Raw genomic sequence first — 21,108 nt, forward strand, 5'->3', positions numbered from 1 at the left:
AAACACAATTGCACAAGTATTACACCAGAAAGGTAAGTTTCCTCATGACTACAAAACAAACTTCTAGACAATATTTTACCAAAATTGTTTATATTATTGCAGTGCAAAGAACTTTACAATTGTATTAAAGAAGCCATGGAACGTGGTGGTACTCCCACCAATGTTCCCGAGTTAGGTGGTGAATTCCCCGTACAAGATATGAATACCGGGGAAGGTGGTCTATTGCAAGTGTGCCTTGAAGGTGTTGGTTTGTTATTTGCCAACAGCAAGGTAAGTAATTTGTACTTAATTTAACGCTTTAAACAACCCAAAACTTCCCAATGTCCCTTAAAATTCAAACAAACAAAAAAAATATGTATAACTTCCCCCATCTATATTGCTTTATTTTTTATATCAAAAAAAAAAATATAAAAACTTTTTTTGTATTTAAAAAAAAATATCAAATTATATAAATTTAAAATAAAAAAAAATATTTATTGATTTTGTACTAATGAACGTTCGTACGTCTTAAATGGGAAGGTGATTTATTTTATTTTCTGTTTTTTAATATTTTATTTAAAATTTTTATTTATTTATTTTTTCCTTAATTTATTAACCTTGTACAAAAACTAATACGTGGTAATATTTTTATTATTTTTTTTTTTTTCTTTATAATTTATTTTAATTAGTTTTTATAAAGAAATCATTAATAAATAATTTAGAAAAAACAACGTTAATTGTTATAAAACATTTTCTTTATTTAGAAAATGTTATATATAAAATTTTTTCTTAAAAAAAAATGAAAGCAAGGACCTTCTCAACTTATTTTTTGATTTATAATTTTCTCTTTTTTTATTTCATTCAACAAATTTTAATCATTCAATTTAATCATTAAATTAGTTTAAAACAAATATTTTTTTTGTTTCATACGAGGGCTGATATAAATTATTTATATTAGTAGGATACTACATACCCGGCGTTGACACTGGATTTGAAGGAAAATATAGTTTTTAGAAACAGAGCAGAACAGATTAAAATGATTTGATTTAGTGTGAAATGCAAACTTCATTTGAGATAAAAATAAGATTGATTTAAGAATGTAAAATATTGAATTAATCCCAAAATGGTCTTGATTTGAGCACGATTCTTACTTTCAAAATTCAAAACATTTCAGCCAAAAAATTTATTTGAAAAAAAACACATATTAAATATGGTGATATTATTTGTCAAAAACTCAAGTACTTTTTGCAAAAATATTCTTAACTAAATGAGAATTATATGTTAGTTTCCAGATTAATGTATTTTTGAGCAAGAGATTCTTTGCTCTTGTTGAGCGCACGATTTTGTAGTAATCGTCACTCGTTAGCCTATGACCATACAAAGTCCCTTTTCCACAAAACACGGAGAAAGGAAATTTTAGTTATTCTAGTAGAACACATTCCTTTTGCGAAACTATTTTTGTTCAAGGACTATTCGTTAATTTCGAATTCGTTTAAAATTTAATTTTTCCGACCGCCATCATGTCCAGAAACCAATATCAATTAGACAAACTTTATCTATGCTAGGACAGGGAGTGAATGCAATTCAAAAGATATATCGACTTCGATGTTACAAAGTTAGAAAACCTTATCCGAAAGTTAGTCTCAGTCATTCCTTGTTGATATTACCTATAATTCAAAAAGTCCTCATGTATTAGCATATCTACCTTTTATAGGATAGTGCGAAAAAGTTCTGTACAGGGATTATCAGTTAATTTCGAATTCGTTGACAATTTCAGTTTTCAGAACGCCATCATGTCCCGTTCCGGGACTCCCGAAAACCATATCAATTCGACAATGTTGAGACAGGGAATGAAAAAAAATATTTCGACTTTATAACGTTCGATGTTAGAAAGTTAGAGGGTCTTTATAGATATTACAAAGTTCCGGGAAGAGTACCTGTAATAGTCTTAAATGTGATCACGTTTTCCGAAACCTTCCCTTTGTTATTCTTTCGTCAACCTTTAAGTCCATTTGAGCTTCGACTATATAGGATATATTTACATTCTGTCATGGACATCTGTCAGTCTTTTAGTGTTTTCCTTGATTTCCAGACCCATTCCAATACATCATCAAATGAAGACTGATAATGTTGGTTGCAGTAAAGCTGGGATCTCAGTGCTTTCAAAGTAATTTACTTAAGTGAGAAAAGGTATAAGTAGTACGAAAGCATCTGGCCAAAATTGCGCTACTTTTACGTGATAAATCCATTGGTGCTTAAAGAAGAAGGTTGGCGTCGAAAACATGTCGAAGAGCTTTTAGTGACCACTGCCGTGTTGGCCTTATTTCACGGAGATACTTTTTAACCACTGTTTGAGCTGACTAGACGACTCACCACCGCCCCTTTGTGTTTCTTACTTCGCTCAAGTACTCGAGCTATCTAAACTCAGACCATAGTTACCTGTTGCTTAACTTCCGAGATGCAAAAACATCACTTTAACGTTTAAAAAAACGCAGATGGGATGGCCTCTGTTGAGTCGGCAACAGTTACTCTGGTGAATATATTATGAACAGAGTAAACCCTAAACATACACGTTCACCTCGAAGGGACCTCTCCAATAACCGGGACAAGACAATGTTCGAAACCCTTCCTTGCGGGCTACCGGTTCCCGTAGTACCAGATTATGTAGTTTTCTGCTTCGATCCCTCCCATGTCAAATAATTCCAAGGAGGTACTGGTAGCACCTATTTTCCCCGGGATTGCAATAAAACCATGATGGGGTCTTTTATCAAGGTTTCATGCCTTCGGGGGGAGATTGACCTGGATAGTAGGAACCCTGACCACATGCTGGTAATGCGAGAACAGTAGGCGTTGAGCCAATTCCTCCATTCTAATCTCATTTCTGCCACGACAACTCTTGTTTTGAGCACAAAGTTTTCTCTCACCGCCTATAGCAGAATAGGCGGTGGGCATGGTTCAAAGTAGCTTTATACGAACTACGATCTAATATCGTATGTTCTCGTTGTATTTAAAGTTGGAAAAATGTTTCCAGTGACTGCTAAGTTAGCATGACATTATGGTCTTTGATAGGACCTTTTTTTCCTCTTGTTGGTGTTGCTCAGAGGTAATTTACATGTCAGCCGTTACATTTAGTAGGGCAGCATTTTATCAGCTTTGATTATTTCTCCACTGAGTATCACTTAGCGAAGAAGACTATACAGAAACAGGATAATTGACCACTGACTGGCAAATTGTTTTGAAGACAGCCAACAAGGTTTCTATATCTATAACCCAACTGCTGCGGGCTATCGTTTTCAGGACCTTGTTTCTACTACGTATTCTGTATGTCATTACAGTAATTACAGCTCAGGAAATAACTCCTCCAATGACATCCCAAGTGAAACTGTTTAGTCAGCATGACATTATATTCCTTAACTGGGCGCAAATGTATTTGCATTTTAACATCTTTGAATATTTCTTTACTGGGTATCACTCATCGAAGGCGACAGCACAGGAGGAGCATAATTGACCTCTGGTCGGCAAATTGTTTGCAGGTAGTTAACAACCTAAATGGTGTCGGTTATCGCATGGTTGACAGAATTGAGTTCCAAAGTTTTGAAGTGGTTCACAGGCGGAATTTGAGCGCCAGAAACTATAACCGATATAAATTTAATATCAGCCCCCGTTTAAAAAATATTTAATGTTTTTATTTTTTAATTTACGTGTTAATAATTTTCTTTAAAAACTTTCAATTATTTTCTAACCAAATCACATCAATCATATTTATATATCACGCATCTTACACACTTAATAAACTTAAATAAATATTTTATAAAAAAAAAACACATACACACACATTTTAAACAATTACATTTTAAAATACATTTAACATGCATATAAACTACATATCAAAAAATATTAAAAATATATCACTACAACAAAAACATCTTACATTTATCTTAAAAAAACAACAAAAACTAAATACTAAAAAGAAAAAATATGCTGCTAGTGAATGTACTGAATGCTAAATACCAAAAAAAAAATTTCTAAAAAATAAATGCATTATTTTTTAATTTAATTTTATTTCAAATAATTTTTTAATTGTTTTTAAAAAAAATTTTATTAACTTTTTTTACAAAAAAAAATATATATAATACCTAAAGAAATTTAAAAAAAAAAACATTATTATAAACACTGTAAAACTACTACTAATTTTTTTAGCTTTCTTTTTCTTAATTGTAAAATTGTGTAAAATTTTTAAAATAAAAAAAATATATATAAATAGACTTTTTTATTAAAAAAAAAATCTATATTTTAAGTTTTTAAATTAAAATGTTAAGTTTAATTTTTGTTTATTTTTTTTTTCTTATAAAAAATAAAATATTTTTAATAAAAAAAGTGTACGTGATGAGTGGTATTGAAAAAAAATATATTTAAATTTTTATTGAAAAAAAAAAAAAAATTATTACTAAACAATTTATTAAAATTTTAAGTTTTTTTCTAAAAAAAAATATTAAGTTGTTTTTAATTTTTATGTAAATATTTATTATAATTGTTTTCTATTTTTTTATTAATTTTTTTTATAAACATAATAATATTTTCACTTAAATTGCATATTTTTTTATTATTTTTTTATAAAAATATATATTTTTTTAAATTTTTCTTAAAACATTTTAGATATTTAATTAATTATTTTCGTCTCTTTAAAAAAAAAGCTGTTTTCGTTTTAAATGCAGCTTTTTTATGAGTTTAAATATAAAACTTTAACAACAAATAACAAAAAAATAATAAAAAAATTTAAGTTTTTTTCTAAATTGGTAACTTTTGAGATGGTCCTTGTTGTACATTCGCTATTTTGAAGCCTTCTATTTTTTATTTAAATAATTTTAAGTTTTTTTAAATTTTTTATAATTTTTTTTTTTTTTTTTTTATTTTTTTTTTTTTTTTTTTGAAAAAAACTTTAATTTAAGCTTTTTTATTAAAGGAAATTTAAATTTGTTTTTATTTCGGTTTTAAAAATCCCGTTTCATAGAAATTTAAAAATAACAAAAAAATTTATAAATTAATTTTAAATTTTCTTTAATAATTTTATTTTCTTTTTAATTTTTTCTTAAATAAAAAATTTCCAAAAAAAATATAACGCGTTACGGTTATCGTTTTGCCTTAAAATTTAACAAAAAAAAAACCAACAAATTAATTTAAACAATTTTTATTAATAAAAAAAAAACTTGTGGACAAAAAACATAACATATAATAATAATTTCTACGATTGGTCTTCTTCTCTTCCATCATGTTCTTCTTAACGAATCAAAACTGAAACAAAAACCAAAAAAAATCTAATCTAACAAAATTCTTCCCGTAACAAAAATTTGTATAAATTTTTTGAAATCTTCTAAAAATCATCATCAAACAAATAAACAAAAAAGGACTTTGAGGTATTATTCATCAATATTTTGTTAAAAAAATCAAAAAAAAACTTTTTAATTAAATTTTAAGCAATTTTTGTTTTTATTAAAAAAACATAACAAACTACTTTGAAACTTTTTAAAAATCAGTTGTTTATTATACAAAATTAGTAGTTGATTTTTAGTTTTCTTACAAAAAAAAAAACAAAAATCTCTTAAAAAAGCTTTTTTATTTCAATTATTTAGAAAATTTTTATTTTAGTAAAATAATAAAATCAATTTGTTTTTAATTTTTTTATTTCAACAACTGGCTTTTTTACAAAAAAACTCAATTTAAACAAAAAGCAAAAAATTTGTTCTATTAGTTAATTGTTACTATTTCTTGTATCTAAATATTTTAATTTTGTTCAAAATCCAAAAATTTGCAAAAGAATTTCTATTTTTTTTTTTAGTTTTTATTAGCAGTATTCACAATCATTCTTGTTTTGTTATTATATTTTGAAAAAAAATGTTTAAAAAAATTTATACATGACTTTACAGAAACAGCTACAACAACCCAAACAAAAAAATTAATTAATTCAAATTAATATTTAACCACTCACCACCCACCACTACACATTCATGTCATCACTAACTTAATAACAAATGTTATTTTAATTTCAACTTTTTTTATTTTTTTATCTTTAATTTTTTGTTTTAAATTTTGTCAGTCTGAGAAGTTCAAAAATATCTACAATTGATATATTTAAACCGATTCGATTTTATTTTGTATCAAATAATAATTTTTAAATATTTTTGTAAATAGATGAATCGTTTGGATTTGACATCGATATTGTACTTACAAAAAATTCCCCTCCTCTACCTTATACATACACAGAGGGACAAAAAACGTTTTATACACGTTTGGTGTCAATTTGATACCAAGCTTGTGTTTATAATTTTTCAATAACATCCGTTATCAAAGTATGTACGGATGGTTGTCAAATCAACAACAAATGTTAAAAAAAATACACGACGTTATCAAATCAACAAAAAAAAATAATAATTAATACATAACTATGTCCGATCATAAACGCTGATTCGATCTACGAAAATTATAATCTTTTTATATTATATTTATTTATATAAGGTATTTTTTCGCAGTGAGAACGGCGTGTTATCGAAGTGACAACGGTATGTTGTCAAAACACAACGTTGCGTTGTCGAAATTACGAAAATGAATTTCCGAAATGATACAAAGCGTAATCAAAATGACAACAATACATTGTCAAAATTACAACGTTGGTTGTCAATATAATAACTGAGTATTATTTAATTTTTATACAAATCCGTTGTCTAAATATTAACAAACTTGGTAAGCTCATTTTTGATAACGGATTGTATCAATTTCAGTACTTTTCTACAGGATTTTTCCCTCTGTGTAAACTGTAAAAACAAATTATTTACTGAATCTGTAAAAAGTATTTTTGGCTGATGTAACCTTAAAGAATGCAAATTGGCTCAGAATCATTTTATAAGTCGATTAAGTCATGTCCGCCTATCTATCTGCATGTCTCTCATGAAAATCTTGTAATGAAACTACAATTTTGAAAAAAATTCAATAAAATATGACCCAAGGAAGAACCCTATCGATTTTTGTTGATATCGGTCCATTATTTCACCTAGCTCCCATACAACCGTACATCCTAGATTGGGATTTGGAGGTTATTATTATGCCAAATACACTAATATCTCTACACAATTATAATACGTTTTATATAACATAAATAATACAGCAAAATTTCGTAATAATTGGCCCCAGGCCCCTCAATGTCCCCTTCTAAAAATGGCTTATAAACTCTTGCATTTCGATAAAAATCGTTCCAACTAACTTTTATGTTAACAAAAATCCAAAAATCCTAGCCCCCATATATAGCCTCTTTTGGAAAATCAGTTTCTCAAACCAATTTTCCAAATCCATATTATGATTCAATAAAAAAATTTTGATAGCAAGTAACTAACAGACAATGATAGAACAGTATAAAGAGGCCAACGAAATGATGGTTTGTAAAAACTTTTGTAACCAATTTGACTCGATTTTAATGCATTTTTAGTTGCTGATATCGATTTTCCTTATCACCCACAATTTTCTAGGAATATGGTATTGAATATTTAGTTCATACATATATCAAGCACATTTAATATAAATATATTTACGTTTAAGGGTTAATATTGCTTTTTTTCGTTGTCGTTATAAATAGAGGTTTTCATTTCATATTTTTCTCAAATTTCATTTAAATCGGCTGAAACTAAATTTTGATTCGATGATTTGATAAAAATTCCACAATATTACATAATTTGATTTTGACCTTCACAGTTTATGGGTTCGATGGTTCGATTTTAATAAAAATTTTAAGTTTCCATGAATCATTGTGAGATTTCCTTGAATCTCACATATATTTGAAAAAAAAAAATCTAAAATTGGCTTAACAAAATGTTTAAAAGTTTGGAATTAGATATATTTCTTTTTTTCAGTAAATTTTTGCAGAACTTCTGTAAAATTATATAATTGAATATTTGGGACTCAAGTATACAGTAGGTTGTCCCGTCGAACACTTATTTAAAGAAATACCCATAACTTTAGCGACCCGGAAAATTTTAGAGTTATTAGTAAAATCATCTAAAAGGGACATTTTTAGTCATTATATATAACATTTTAAAGATATTACATATATTAAAACTAATACATATGCCCTAAAATATAAAATCAGCTATAGCCCTAGAAAATGTGGGCGGTAATATCATGGCCACGCCCATTTTATTTGCTGCTTTTGATTTAAGTGATTTGAGAATTCTTTTTCGATAACTGTTTAAAGCAGAAGTTTACTAAAATAAGCATTTAGTTAACTTAACAAACATTGACCACGCCCACTTCTATAAATTGTGAAAAATAGACTATAATGTTAAAAATAATTAACTATTATCATTAAAGTTTTAAATATTTTTATACATTAAACGGTTTTACTTAATTAGTAACAAAATAATAACGAAAAGTGAGCGAAATGTTTATTTGTGGGTGTGGTTATCATAAAAATTATATTCGATTATGGTATAAGTTTTAGTGCATTTAAAAAAAAAAAATAATTTATAAAATTGACTCGCATTTAAATACCCTACACCACTAGAGTGGGGAGAGTATTAAGCGTTTGTGCAGATATTTGTAACGGCTGTTGGCTGGCTGATCTATGTAAACCTTGCGCCCAAGGCACAGCCCGATATTTTGATAAAATTTATACCTATTGAAAATTATTGAAATCGCCCCATCATTTCACCTTGGCCCCATACAACCAGACCTCCCGAATTGTGCTTTTTATGCCATAACTATAAAAGAAGTAATAAAAGTAGCAACAACTAGAGTCCTCAAATTTTATGTGAAAATTTTAGACATCCATATGAACATTTGAGTACAAAATGGGCGGACTGGCTATAGTGGGCGTGGTACTTCCCATATAAAGAAAATATTAAATCAGTATATATGAGAAAATATTACATTTAGAGTCCTCAAATTTTGTCGAAACCTCTTTCGTGATCATATAAGTACTTAGGAAAAATAGGGGGTGTGGCAGCTCCCATATGAATTAAATACAAAAATCGTTTATCTCGGAAACTATTATAGCCAGAATCTTCAAATTTTGCACGAAAAGCTTTAACGTCATTGTGAACAATGAAAAAAATGGGCGGACTTTTATTAGGGGGCTTAGAACCGCCCATATGAATTAAATACATAAATTCGTTGAGAAACTATTAAAACTAAAATCCTAAAATTTTTGCACGAAAATTGGAGAATAAATTGTCGAACTAGCAATGGGGGCGTGTCGGCTCCCATATGAATTATGGTCCTTTATTTTGGTGAGGTATTAAAAAAAATGTTTTTCAATTTTTTTGAAATGGGTCTCAAAAATTCCGTAATTTTGAATCTATCTAGATTACTACATATAATCGGCACTGCTGATTGATTGATTTATTTTCTTATATAATTTAAAACTTTTTTATTTTGAATTTTCAGTTACGTATAATACACTCTAAACAACTTAACACTAAAACTAAACTTTTATTAGAAAAAAACTAAAACACTTAAAAAAACTCTTACCTTATTAAATATTTTTAGTTTTGCTTGTGTAGTTGAGTTTTACTGTCTAGCATCATACAAAAAAAAAATCTAAAAATATATAAAAAAATATATTTACATGAATAAAACAAAAACAAAAAAAACAAAAGTAGAATTGTAGTTAATTAATAAATTAAATAATTTATATAAAAAATATATTATAAAAAATTTGCTACAAAAAAATACTAAAATACACTTTAAACAAAAGTTGTTTATAAAAATAATAATAATTAAATTAAAAATACTTAACAAGCATGAAGTTGATTAAACATGTTGGCAAAATTTTAAATTAACTTTAAAAACAGCGTATTTGAAAGTAATACGTTTTAGTTAATAATTAAAAAAAAAAAAACAAACCCCGCTAGCAGAATTATTAAATATATTTATAATTTTTTCCATTCCCTTAACAAAAACACAAACAAAATTTAAAAAACTTAACCCTGCCCCCTTTTAAAACCCCAGCGGCTGATTTTATTTGCTTTTAAACGTTTAAAATATATAAAAAAATTTCAGTTTAAGGTTTAATTTTATTTAAAAAAAATATTTAAAAATAAAATAAATTTTAAATAATTTTATAAATTTTATAAATAAACAGAATTTCTTTAAATGTCTTTTTAAAAATAAAGAAAATTTTAAATAAATTACGTTTACGTTTTCTTTGATAAAACGTATTTAATTTTTCTATTTAATTAAGACCATCTCACAAGTGCTAATTAGAAGTTTTAAAATAATTTAATTAAAAATTTAAAATTTTTAAAAATCAGACTATTTTAAATAATTTATTCAGAATCCAAAAAAAAAAAATAATAATAAAAAATCTTAATTATTTTGCCTGCTTTGCATTTTACAAATTCTTTTTTTTCTTACAAACTCAAACTATCTTTTTTAATTTCTTTTAAAAAAATATTATTTCTTTAAAACAAAATTTTCTTTTTTTCTCAAAACTGCTTTTTTAAAAACAAACAATTAATAAAGCAACATTATTTAAAAAATAACAACAAATACAAAAATTAGCAACATCTTTAGCTGCATATAAAATATACGCTTATTTTTCTCTTTCACTTACTAACACACACTTTGAACTTTTTCCCCCACCTTATAATATTGAAATTAATTAGAAAGCTTTAAACCTTTAATAAGCTTTTTCAATACAAAATTCATTAACTATTCCAAATTAAACTTATATTTCAGTCTTAAATATTTAATGGCTTTTCTTGTAATTGCTTTGTATTTTATAAAAAAAAAAATACTTAAATACTATTAGTTATATTTAATTAAAACGCTTTAATTGTTGTCCTTTATTGTTTTTTATGTTATTTTGTTTATTATTTAGTATAATTTATTTTAATTTTGCATGCTCCATTTTTGTTTAGTTAAATAAAAAGTATTTTGGCACATTTTATTTAAATTGTAAGAAACAAAAAGTTGAAATTGTTTTTGAAAAACTAGTTTAAGTATTAATTGTATTATTTTATTTAAAGATTTTAAGAATTTAAAACAAATTTTTCAATTTTTACAGTTTTTCGTTCGTTTGGATCATATACGAAAGTGTTTTACACAAAAGGGTGGCATCTTCGTATTGGAGGAATATAGTAAGTAGATATTGTAGTTTAGAAATAACACAAGTTTATTAAATGGTTCCTTTTATAGAAATCGGAATCTATTACTTGAATATGCCAGAACTATTTCTGAAAAGCTCAGACTTAGTTTATATCTGATTATCGACTCTTCTTTAGATGTATTAATATAGTCATATAAATTACAGAAGAACCAAAATAAATCATAATCAGAAGGGAATCTTTAATAAAAAAAAAAACTTTTAGAAACACTTTTCCTAAAAGACTTCTTTACAAAAGCTTTTTATAGAAGCTATATAAGAACGATATTTATAAAAGTCTTTACAAAAGATTTGTTTAAAACAGCTTTTAATAAAAGTTTTCTTTTTCTTAATTTTTAACTAAATCTTTTTATAAAAAGCTTTCTTTATAAAAGCTTTCTTTAAAAATGTTTCATATTGAAGCTTCCTTTTATAAAAATTTTCTTTACAGACGCTTTTTGTAAAAGCTTTCTTTTTAAAAACTCTTAAACGTAGCTTTCATTAAATTTAATTTTTATTAAAACTTTCTTTACATATATGTAGTTTTATAACAGCATTGATTACAAAAATACTTTCTTTACAAAAGATTTTTGTCAAGCTTTCATTACAAAAGTTCTTCTTTACAAATTCTTTTTAAACAAGCTTTATTTACATAACCTTTTTATAAAATCTATTCTATACAAATGATCTTTATAAATAATCTTTACAAATTATCTTTATAGAAGATATCATTAAAAAGGCTTTTTATAAAAAGCATTATTTTCTTTTTATCAAAAATTTCTTTACAAAAGCTTTTTATAAAAGCTTTCTTTACAAAAGCTCGTTATAAAACCTTTTCATAAAAACATTCTCCCCACAATAACTTTTGATAAAAGCTTTCTATCCATAAAAGCTTTTTATAAAAAGTTTTCATTACACAAAGACTTTTTTATAAAATATTTCCTTAAAAAAGCTTTCACTAGAAAAGTCTTTAATAAAAACTTTCTTCACATAACCTTTTTATATTAATTTCGTTCTTTATAAATATTGTTATAGAAACTTTCAATCTTTTTATAAAAGCTTTATTAAAAAAACTTTCGTTATAAACACTTTTTATAAAAGCTTCGTTAACAAGCAACAAAAAAACTTATTATATTTTATTACGAAATATTTTATTCTTAACGAAAGGTTTCATTACAAAAGTTTTTCATAAAAGATTCTTTTGGTAAATGCAACAGCTCTTTACAGAATATTTTATAAAAAAGCTTTCCTTTCAGATTTTTATAAAAACTATAATTTCAATACATCTTTCTTTACAAGCCCTTTATAAAACTTTTTATAAAAGTTTTCTTTACAGAAGATTTTTCATTAAAAAAGCTTTCTTCATAAAAGAATTTTATAAAAGCTATTATCTCAACAAATCTTTCTTAACTTTTTATAAAAGCTTTCATTACAAGAGCTCTTTATAGAAGTTTTATTTTAAAGCATCCATTAAAAAAACCTTTATTAAATTTTTTTCAAAAAGCTTTAATTAGAGCTTTACTTACAAAAGATTTATTGAAGAAAGTTTCATTAAAAGAGGAATGTTTTTTTATAAAATCCTTCTCTAAAAGATTCGAAGATGTCCTCAAAATATATTTTTATGAAAATGTACTTTTATAAAAACATGTTTCCTTTCTTTTAAATAATATTTCTAAAAAATCATTTAATGCCAAAAGCTTTTCGTAGAAGATTCTTTTCATAAAAACTTTCTTTACAAAAGCTCTTTATTGAATATATCATTAAAAGTTCTTTTAACAAAAGCCTTATGTATAAAAGATTTATATAAAAACTACTATTTCAATAAAGCTTTTTTCAAAAAGCTCTTTATTAAACAAGCTATCTTAATAAACGATTTTTATACAATTTTTATTAAAAATTATGTGTTTTATATTTTTTTATAAAAGCTATTATTTCATAAAAGCTTTCTTTAAAAAAGCTCTATTAAATAAGTTTTATTTATAAAAGCTTTCTTTAAAAAAAGCATTCATTACAAAAAAGGTTTCTTTAATTTTTTTTAAAAAGCTTTTATAAAACAAGGGCTTTTTATAAAAACTTTGTTTACATTAATTCTTTAAACAAGCTTTTTATAAAACTTTCCATTACAAAAAAGCTTTACATACTTTACTGAAGCAAGTTTCCTTAAAAGAAGCTTTCTTTACAAATGTTTTTTATAAAATCCTTCTTCACAAAGCTTTTTCAATAAACATGCTTTCATTTTTATAAAAGCTTTCTACAAACATTTTGAATGAAATCTGTCTTTACAAATCTCTTTTTAAAGCTTTTTATAAAGGTTTTCTTTACTTAAGTTTTCACTAAAGGTTTTTTAAGGGGCAAAATCTCACACTAGCTATTTAACCTACCACTTAAGGTGGTGAATAGTTATTTTAACAAGAGCTTGTCAAGACAAGTCAATTTTCAATCCATAGATTACAAAGAAACTATCAGAATGCAAGTCCACAGGTGTCAATACATGGCAATGAACTTCTTCTCTAAAATTTTTATTAAGAGTCTACTTTTTTATTACAATCGGAGAGTAAAGTGACGACTGTATCCCCTCTCGCTTAGAAAAAGGACACTAAAGTGACGACTGTCTCCACTCCGGTTTACATAGAATACATTCGTGACAAAAGTCGAATTAGAACACACCAGGTGGTTAGACGTCAGTGAAAATGAATTTCATTTTCAGATGTATTGATTCTTTGTTGAGTCTTTAAAAAATTAGAAGGAGCTTTTTATAATTTTTTTTTCGAATGACCTGAAATCTAGGTTCAAACAAGTTACTGAAAAACATGGCCAGGCTTGTCGTTATAGTTCTTTCTTTTTAAAGCTCCTTTATATTACTTAAAGCCGTAAAAGAGTTTAAATTGGTTTTATATTAAAAAATGTCCTTATCTTCCTTTCAGATCCCAAAACTCGCCAACTCATACAACGAAAATATAAATCTACTATGGTAAGTGTAATCTGTTTCAATTAAAATTCCAAAAAACTATTAAAATTTTTGTTAAATACCAAAATTAAATTGTTAATGTTTTTATGCACGTTTAAACATGTTCATTCTTAAAAAATTTTAATCATATAAAACACGAACTTTTTTGCAAAATTTTAAATAAAAAAAAACAAAATTATAATTTCAAAAATTTTAAATTTATTATAAAACTTATTTTTAATTTTATATCTTTTTATGTGTGTGTGTAAACTTAACTTAACTGTGTGTGTATTAAACAAAACTAACTTTTTTTAAAAACAACACTTTCTCAACACTTAATCTAACATCCATATCATAAACTACACTGTAAAAAATAACCTCAAACTCAATACTACACTTGACATGGCCTTCTACACAAATAACTACTATATACTATTGCATTGTGTATATGTGTAAAAATAGGCTTCCGAGGCAGCCTTAAGTTTGCATCGCATGTTCAGCATCAAATTTGCCAAACGTTTAATGCAACATCCTGAATTTTATGGCAAAAAGGACTCTAATCATAATATACGTAAATCTCAAATATTTGAAGAAACGGAGTTTGTAAATACAAGTTCATCATCATCCTCAAGTGACAGTGATTGAATAATAAAATTTGAGTAAAACATTAAAAAAGGCCTTCTTTTCAAACAACATTTTTGATTTTTAATTTATTTTAAAACTAAAATACTTAAAACACTTATTAACAAATGTAATTATATGAAAATTTAATAAATTTTTTTTAAATAAAATTTATAACAATTTGCTGTTTAAAATAAATTGAAATAAAAAATGCATGATTTTTTTTCTAATCAATCTCTTTTGAATTGTATAAATATTTTATTATTCTTTTAAATAAACATTTATAATTTTTGTTAAATAAACAATTTATAAGTTCAAATCATATTCATCTTAGTTTAGTTGTATTAAAAAGTTAAAGAAAAGTCTTGGTTTTTATAATTTTTTTGAAAAAACTTTTTAGAAAACCTTAAGAAACTTGTCTATGTTTTGTATTTTTATATTTCTTAATAACTGTTTAAGTTATTGTTAATTTAAAGTTAATATTAATAACTATAATAATTAACATTTTTATATATTTTTTTAATAAAACTTAAGGCCGATCAAATATGTTATTCGGTATTATGTGTCTTCTCTTATGTGGCGGCTGGTCAAGATCAAAATCAAAAGAAAAATCCGGTGGTTATAACACCCCAAATACAAGATATTCATGCCCAACAAAAGCAACAACATGCTCAACAACATCATCCGCAACAACAACAACAGCAGCAGCAACATCAGTCACAACAACATCAACACCAAACAACTGCCTCATCTGCGGTTCATACTACTAAAACCTCTCATTTACCTTCACAACAACAAAATAATCATAAACATCAGACTATAACTATACGTCATACCCAGCCCATGCAAAAACCAACAATAACTACATCTACCGTTCAACCACAATCGAAATTAGTTCATACAAATGCTAAAACTCATACTACAGCTACCATGGCTACTTCTCAATCGCAAATGCAGCATCAGTATCATCCTCAGCAGCAACAACAACAGCAGCAGGCAACGCAACATCATTCGCCAAAACCTAAATCTCCCATACAACAGCCAACATCATCACATCCTCCCTTGGGTCCACGCTCTAGCTCAGGCAGCCAGACGGGCGGTCCCTTACCACAATTGCCACCTCGCATACCTTCACAGACTTCTACAGAAAGTTTGGCAACCTCACCTACTCCTTCCACTGGTTCGCAGGGTAGAGTTAGAGGTCCTCCACCTGGGCCACCGCCCGCCATACCTCCACGCACTGGTGCTATAGCCCGAAGTGGTTCGGTGCAACAGCCCACCATTACACAACAAAGAACATTTAAAAGACAAATCTCCGCTAACTCAACACCACCCCAATACACACCACAACCGCCACCAGCATTTGTTATACCCAAACGTCATACACCCATTTCAAGGGCATCGTCTGTGGCCACTTCAAGTCTCAGCGCTGCAAATACTGCCTATGCTCATCAGCATCACTCCACCAGCACAACAGCAGCTGCATCTGCTGCAGCAGCCTCCGCAGGCTCCTCATTGCCATCACCCTACAATACCCAACAGAAACGTCCCTCATATGGCAGTGTTAGCCTGAGTTCATCACAATCCTCTTCCTCACCCAATTCCAATGCCGGTAGCAGCTCTACCTCGCCTCAGGCCCACCGCAAACACTGACGAAGGAGTTCTTTTTTCAAGTTTAGCAGAGGCGAAAGTAAACACGATCATACGCCAGCCAATACAGCTGGTGGTGGCGGCGGTGGAGGCAAATCAGGTGATGAGCCCTATTCCAGAGAAGTTTGTCGCACCATGTGTATACCTTGGCTGTAGGGTTCGTGTTATAAATAAGTTTTAAGATAAACTAAATTTAAAAAAAAAAAATATTTCTAAATAAGCTTATAACAATAGAGTTCAAATGTGAAAAATAACATAAAAAAACATAACATTATACCATATCTTTAAAACAAATGGCTTAAAGTTCTATAAATAAATTTGTTAAAAAACATACCTACTAAACTTACTCTTGTAATAAAACAGCAGCAACACTTAAAATAAAAAACAATTAAAAAATGTTATTGAGAATAAAAAACTATTACTTTTTTTCTATAATTTAATTATTTAAACACTTTTCCAACAATTTAAAATTATTTAAAACACTTAAAAGCACAAAATATTTATTAATTTCTTCAGAAAACAAAAAACACACATGTTTACTTGTCAACAACTAAAAACAAACTCAACATAACAAAACAAAACAATCTCTCTCTATTACTAACTTACCACTCTCTTTTGTTTATTCACCTCTTTTGTTTATTTACATTCAACACAAGCATGGTTGCATTTTTTATTTACGTTCGTTTTATTAAACAGAGTTGCCCATAAACAAACAAAAGAAAAAACTAACAACTAACAAATTTGTCCTGAAAGCTTTAATTATACATAAATATTAGTTTAATTAAAATTTAAATAAACTAATCAACAGATTAATAAAGGAAAATATTAATAGAAAATATGTTTAAAAATTAAATGAATAAATATGTATGTGTATGAATAAATGTTGTATAAATGTTTTGATGTAATTTCCTATAATTATAATTACTAAATAATTAATCAAATTACAAGAAAAAAGAGAAAGAAAAATTATTGAAAATAAACTGCAATAAATATTTATATTAAAAACAAAAAAAAAAACAAAAAACTTAATAAATTTATGAAATTTAGTAATTTGTGGACACAAATAAACATATATATTAGCAAAACGTAATAAAAACCAAAATGGTAATTGAAGGCAATCTAGGTAGGGAATGTTTGTATAATTAAATCAATTTAAAAAAATAAATAAAATAATATTAGTAAAAATATAAACTATTAAAAAGTATTTCTTAAAAAAAACGAAATTTAATGTACATCTTTTGAAGGCTGAAATCAAACATTTACGAAATTTGTTAAAAGAGTATTTGGATAATCTCGATTCTGATCGGAAAATGGAAATATTGTTAGTTTAGCAAATTATTTACTTTTAGTCTTAAATAGAGACCAAAATGTACTTTTCTGAAGAACTAGGCAACGCTGAATCTGAATCAGAATTTCCTTTATTTCATCAAGATTTTTAAATATCGAGCAGTTTTTGTCATTATTTAAGATGTTCTAACAGCACGATGATACTTTTTTGATGGAAGTTCTTATATTATCTGAAAATTCAATCTATCGAAAGGTTTAACCATTTTTATATCTTCTTTGAGATCACTAAAATTTTCCATCAATTCAGTCATGATGATTACTGACTTACTCAGCTCTTAAGAGAAGAGCGATTACGTTGTGATCAAAAAATAATGTTTTTTTATAAATAATATAAAATAGACTGTAGATCACTTGTATTTTCAATTTAAACTGAATTTTTATGAAGATCATGCAATAGTCTGTAGTTCCTTAAATTATACTGCAAATTAAGTAACTATTCAAAATCTACGATCACTTCAGATTTCAATTAAAAATATAATTTTTATAATAAAAACCTAAAATTAACTGCACATCCTTAAATAATGCTCTAAACGCTCTATTAAAAATATATTTTTCAATGAAAAACCTAAAAACTAACTCACCAATTGAGAGAAGAGCGATCACTTTGTGATCTCTTTGTAAAAAAATTATTTTTTATTATGAATAATTTAAAGTCGGCTACAGATCCTCAAATAACTCTCCAATTGAAAAAATAGCGATAATCTTTGATCACTCATATTTTCCATCAAAAATAGATTTTTATGAAGATCGCGAAATCGGCTCTTTCATAAGTAATTATGAAAAATCTAAAATCGGTCATAAATTCTTAAGTAACGCTCGAATTGAGTTAATTTCTGTGATCACTTTTCTATAAAAATTGATTTTTATATAAAAAAAAAACTGCAATTTAATAAATATGCAAAATCGACGATCACTTAAATTTTTCATCAAAAAAGAATTTATTAAAAAATTTTCCAAATATAGATTTTTATTAGAAAAACCTAAATTCGGCTGTAGATCCTTAAATAGCACTTCAATTGAGAAAATAGCTATAATCTGTGATCACTTTAACTAAAATCTACGATCACTTCACTTTCATTAACAAAAAAAAAAAAAACATAAAATCGGCTGTAGAACCTTAAGCACTCTAATTGAGAAAATAGCTATAAGCTGTGATCACTTTAGCTAAAATCTGCGATCACTTCACTTTCCCATCAAAAAACAAAAAGCCAAATTTGCGATCACTACAATTTTTCACCAAAAACTGATTTTTTTATGAAAAACCAAAAATCGGCTGTAGATCCTTCATTACTTAAATTTTCCATCAAAAATTAGTTACACTTAAAATTTTATAAGAAAAACCTAAAAATGTAATTTTAAATCTTAAATGGGCTGTAGATCATTAAATTGCACTCTAATTGAGAAAATAAGTTTCCCATAAAAAAAAAATAACTTTCCCATAAAAAAAAACAAAACGCAAAATCTGCGATCAACAAAATTGTTCCTGAAAAACTAATTTTTTAATGAGAAAATAGCAGAAGTCTGCGATCACATAAATTTTTCATCATAAATGGATTTATTTATAAAAAACCTAAAATCGGCATTTGATCCTCTAATAACCCTGCAATTTAATAAATATGAAAAATCTGCGATCACTTAAATTTCCCATCAAAAATTAATTTCACTTAAAATTTTCTTCAAAATTATATTTTTATAAGAAAAATCTAAAATCGGCTTTAGATTAATGAATAATGTTCCATTTGGGAAAGTTTCCAAATGTGCGATCACTCTTATTTTCCATAAAAAATTGAATTTTGTTTGTAATAAAAAAATTGGTTGTAAATCCCTTAATAACACCTCGATTGGGTAAAATCTGTGATTATTAAATTTTCTACCAAAAATCGATTCTTTATGGAAATTGCAAAAACTCAGAAAACTTGCGAAAAAACCCAAATTCAGCGATCTTTGCAAAAATCGGCGATCATTTCTATTTTTCATCCACAATCTATGTTTTGTTGTAGTAGCAAAAAAAAGTGATCGCTTAAAGTGCATCTTATAATGTTTCAAATTTACGATCACTTCAATTTTCCATCAAACTCAAAATTTATATTATAAAGCTAAAATTGACACAAAATAGAGGAAATAGGAAAAATAAGTCTTGTTTCCATATGTATTCCTTTTTGGCCGCTCATCCGAAGTTTTTCCAACATTATTTCGATCTAAATTATTTCTGACAAAGTTCGATTTCAGCATTTTTAATTTTTTCAAAAATTGTAAAAAATAAACACAAAAAATTTGTAATAATACACTTAAGGGAAATTTTTATTTTAAAAGTCTGGCATCCTACGACAGTTGTTAGAAAAAACCTGGTGACGCTTTTTAAGCCAAAACATTGAATGAAACATAACACTGATCTTGGCCTATTTTATACGTAATTATTGGTATTTTAAATTGTACAATTTTAAAAGTTTTTCATATATCCAAAGAACTGTTATAATACAACAGACGCTAAGGCGGAAATGGCATTCGAAAACCTTAACAAATATAGTTCTAAAACTTTAAAAAAGAAAATCCTGCCAAAAAGACTTTTAAATTTCAATTTCCACTTGCACCCCCGCACTTAAGTGTAACCAAATGTAGTTATTAATCTGGTGTTTAAATGTATTTATTGCAAAAACAAACAAAAAATCTTAATAAAAATAACTAAAATTAATTGGAATTAGTACAATAACTTTATAAATAACATATAAAACAGATAAAGGACTTTTTTCTTTAACATTTAACATAACACATAATAATCATAATAACATACTTACATTTGAAATACAATAACTTTTGTAATAATTTTCATTACTTAAAATACATATAAAAATGTAAATTGTATTTTTTGGTTTAAAATAAATTTAATATAATTTTTTATTAATAATTTTATAATGTAAAATTCTTTAAATTGTTATTTTATGTAATTCAAACTTTTGTAAATTTTCATTTTTTGTTTTCAAAAGAAAATATTAAAAAACAACAAGGAAACTTTTCAATAAAATACAAAAATCAGGTATTGAAAAAGAAAACTAAAATATTAAAGATGTTTTTAATTGGAATTTTAGTAACTAAAGGTAAGATAAAACTTTATATCAAAAATACATTTTTATATAAAAAAACATAAAATCGGCCTGAAGCTCTAATTGCGAAAATTGTACAAATTTTCCATCAAGGGTTTATGTTTATAGAAAAACCTAAAATCGACTGTGGAGCCTAAAAAAGGTTTCTATTGTAAAAATAGCCAAAAACTGTTATAACAAAAATCTAAACTCGACTATAGATTCTTAATTGCTAAAATGGAGAAAATCTGCGTTCATTTATTAAAGTCGGCTGTAGATAATCAAATAATGGCCTATTAATGAAATTAACTAAAATCCATCAAAAATTTCTTTTTTAAGCTCACTTTCAAATAATA

At 26.3% G+C, this 21,108-nt stretch overlaps 1 protein-coding gene across 1 annotated transcript in view; it reads left to right on the forward strand.

The window, feature by feature from the left end:
* Positions 1-18,814, forward strand: part of LOC119612986 (MAP kinase-activating death domain protein-like) — a 38,160-nt gene extending 19,346 nt beyond the window's left edge. Inside the window, 6 exon segments of the mRNA XM_037968902.1 lie at positions 1-32; positions 103-270; positions 5,385-5,393; positions 11,030-11,102; positions 14,032-14,078; positions 15,210-18,814. The exon segment at positions 1-32 is cut by the window's left edge and continues 241 nt beyond it. Coding sequence (XP_037824830.1) covers positions 1-32; positions 103-270; positions 5,385-5,393; positions 11,030-11,102; positions 14,032-14,078; positions 15,210-16,481 — 1,601 coding nt within the window. The 3' untranslated portion in view covers positions 16,482-18,814.
* The last annotated feature ends 2,294 nt before the right edge of the window (positions 18,815-21,108 follow it).

Source organism: Lucilia sericata, unplaced genomic scaffold, assembly GCF_015586225.1.
Source record: "Lucilia sericata isolate MDLA Ls3-8-SP2 unplaced genomic scaffold, ASM1558622v1 Contig001898F_arrow, whole genome shotgun sequence".
Lineage (NCBI taxonomy): Eukaryota > Metazoa > Arthropoda > Insecta > Diptera > Calliphoridae > Lucilia > Lucilia sericata.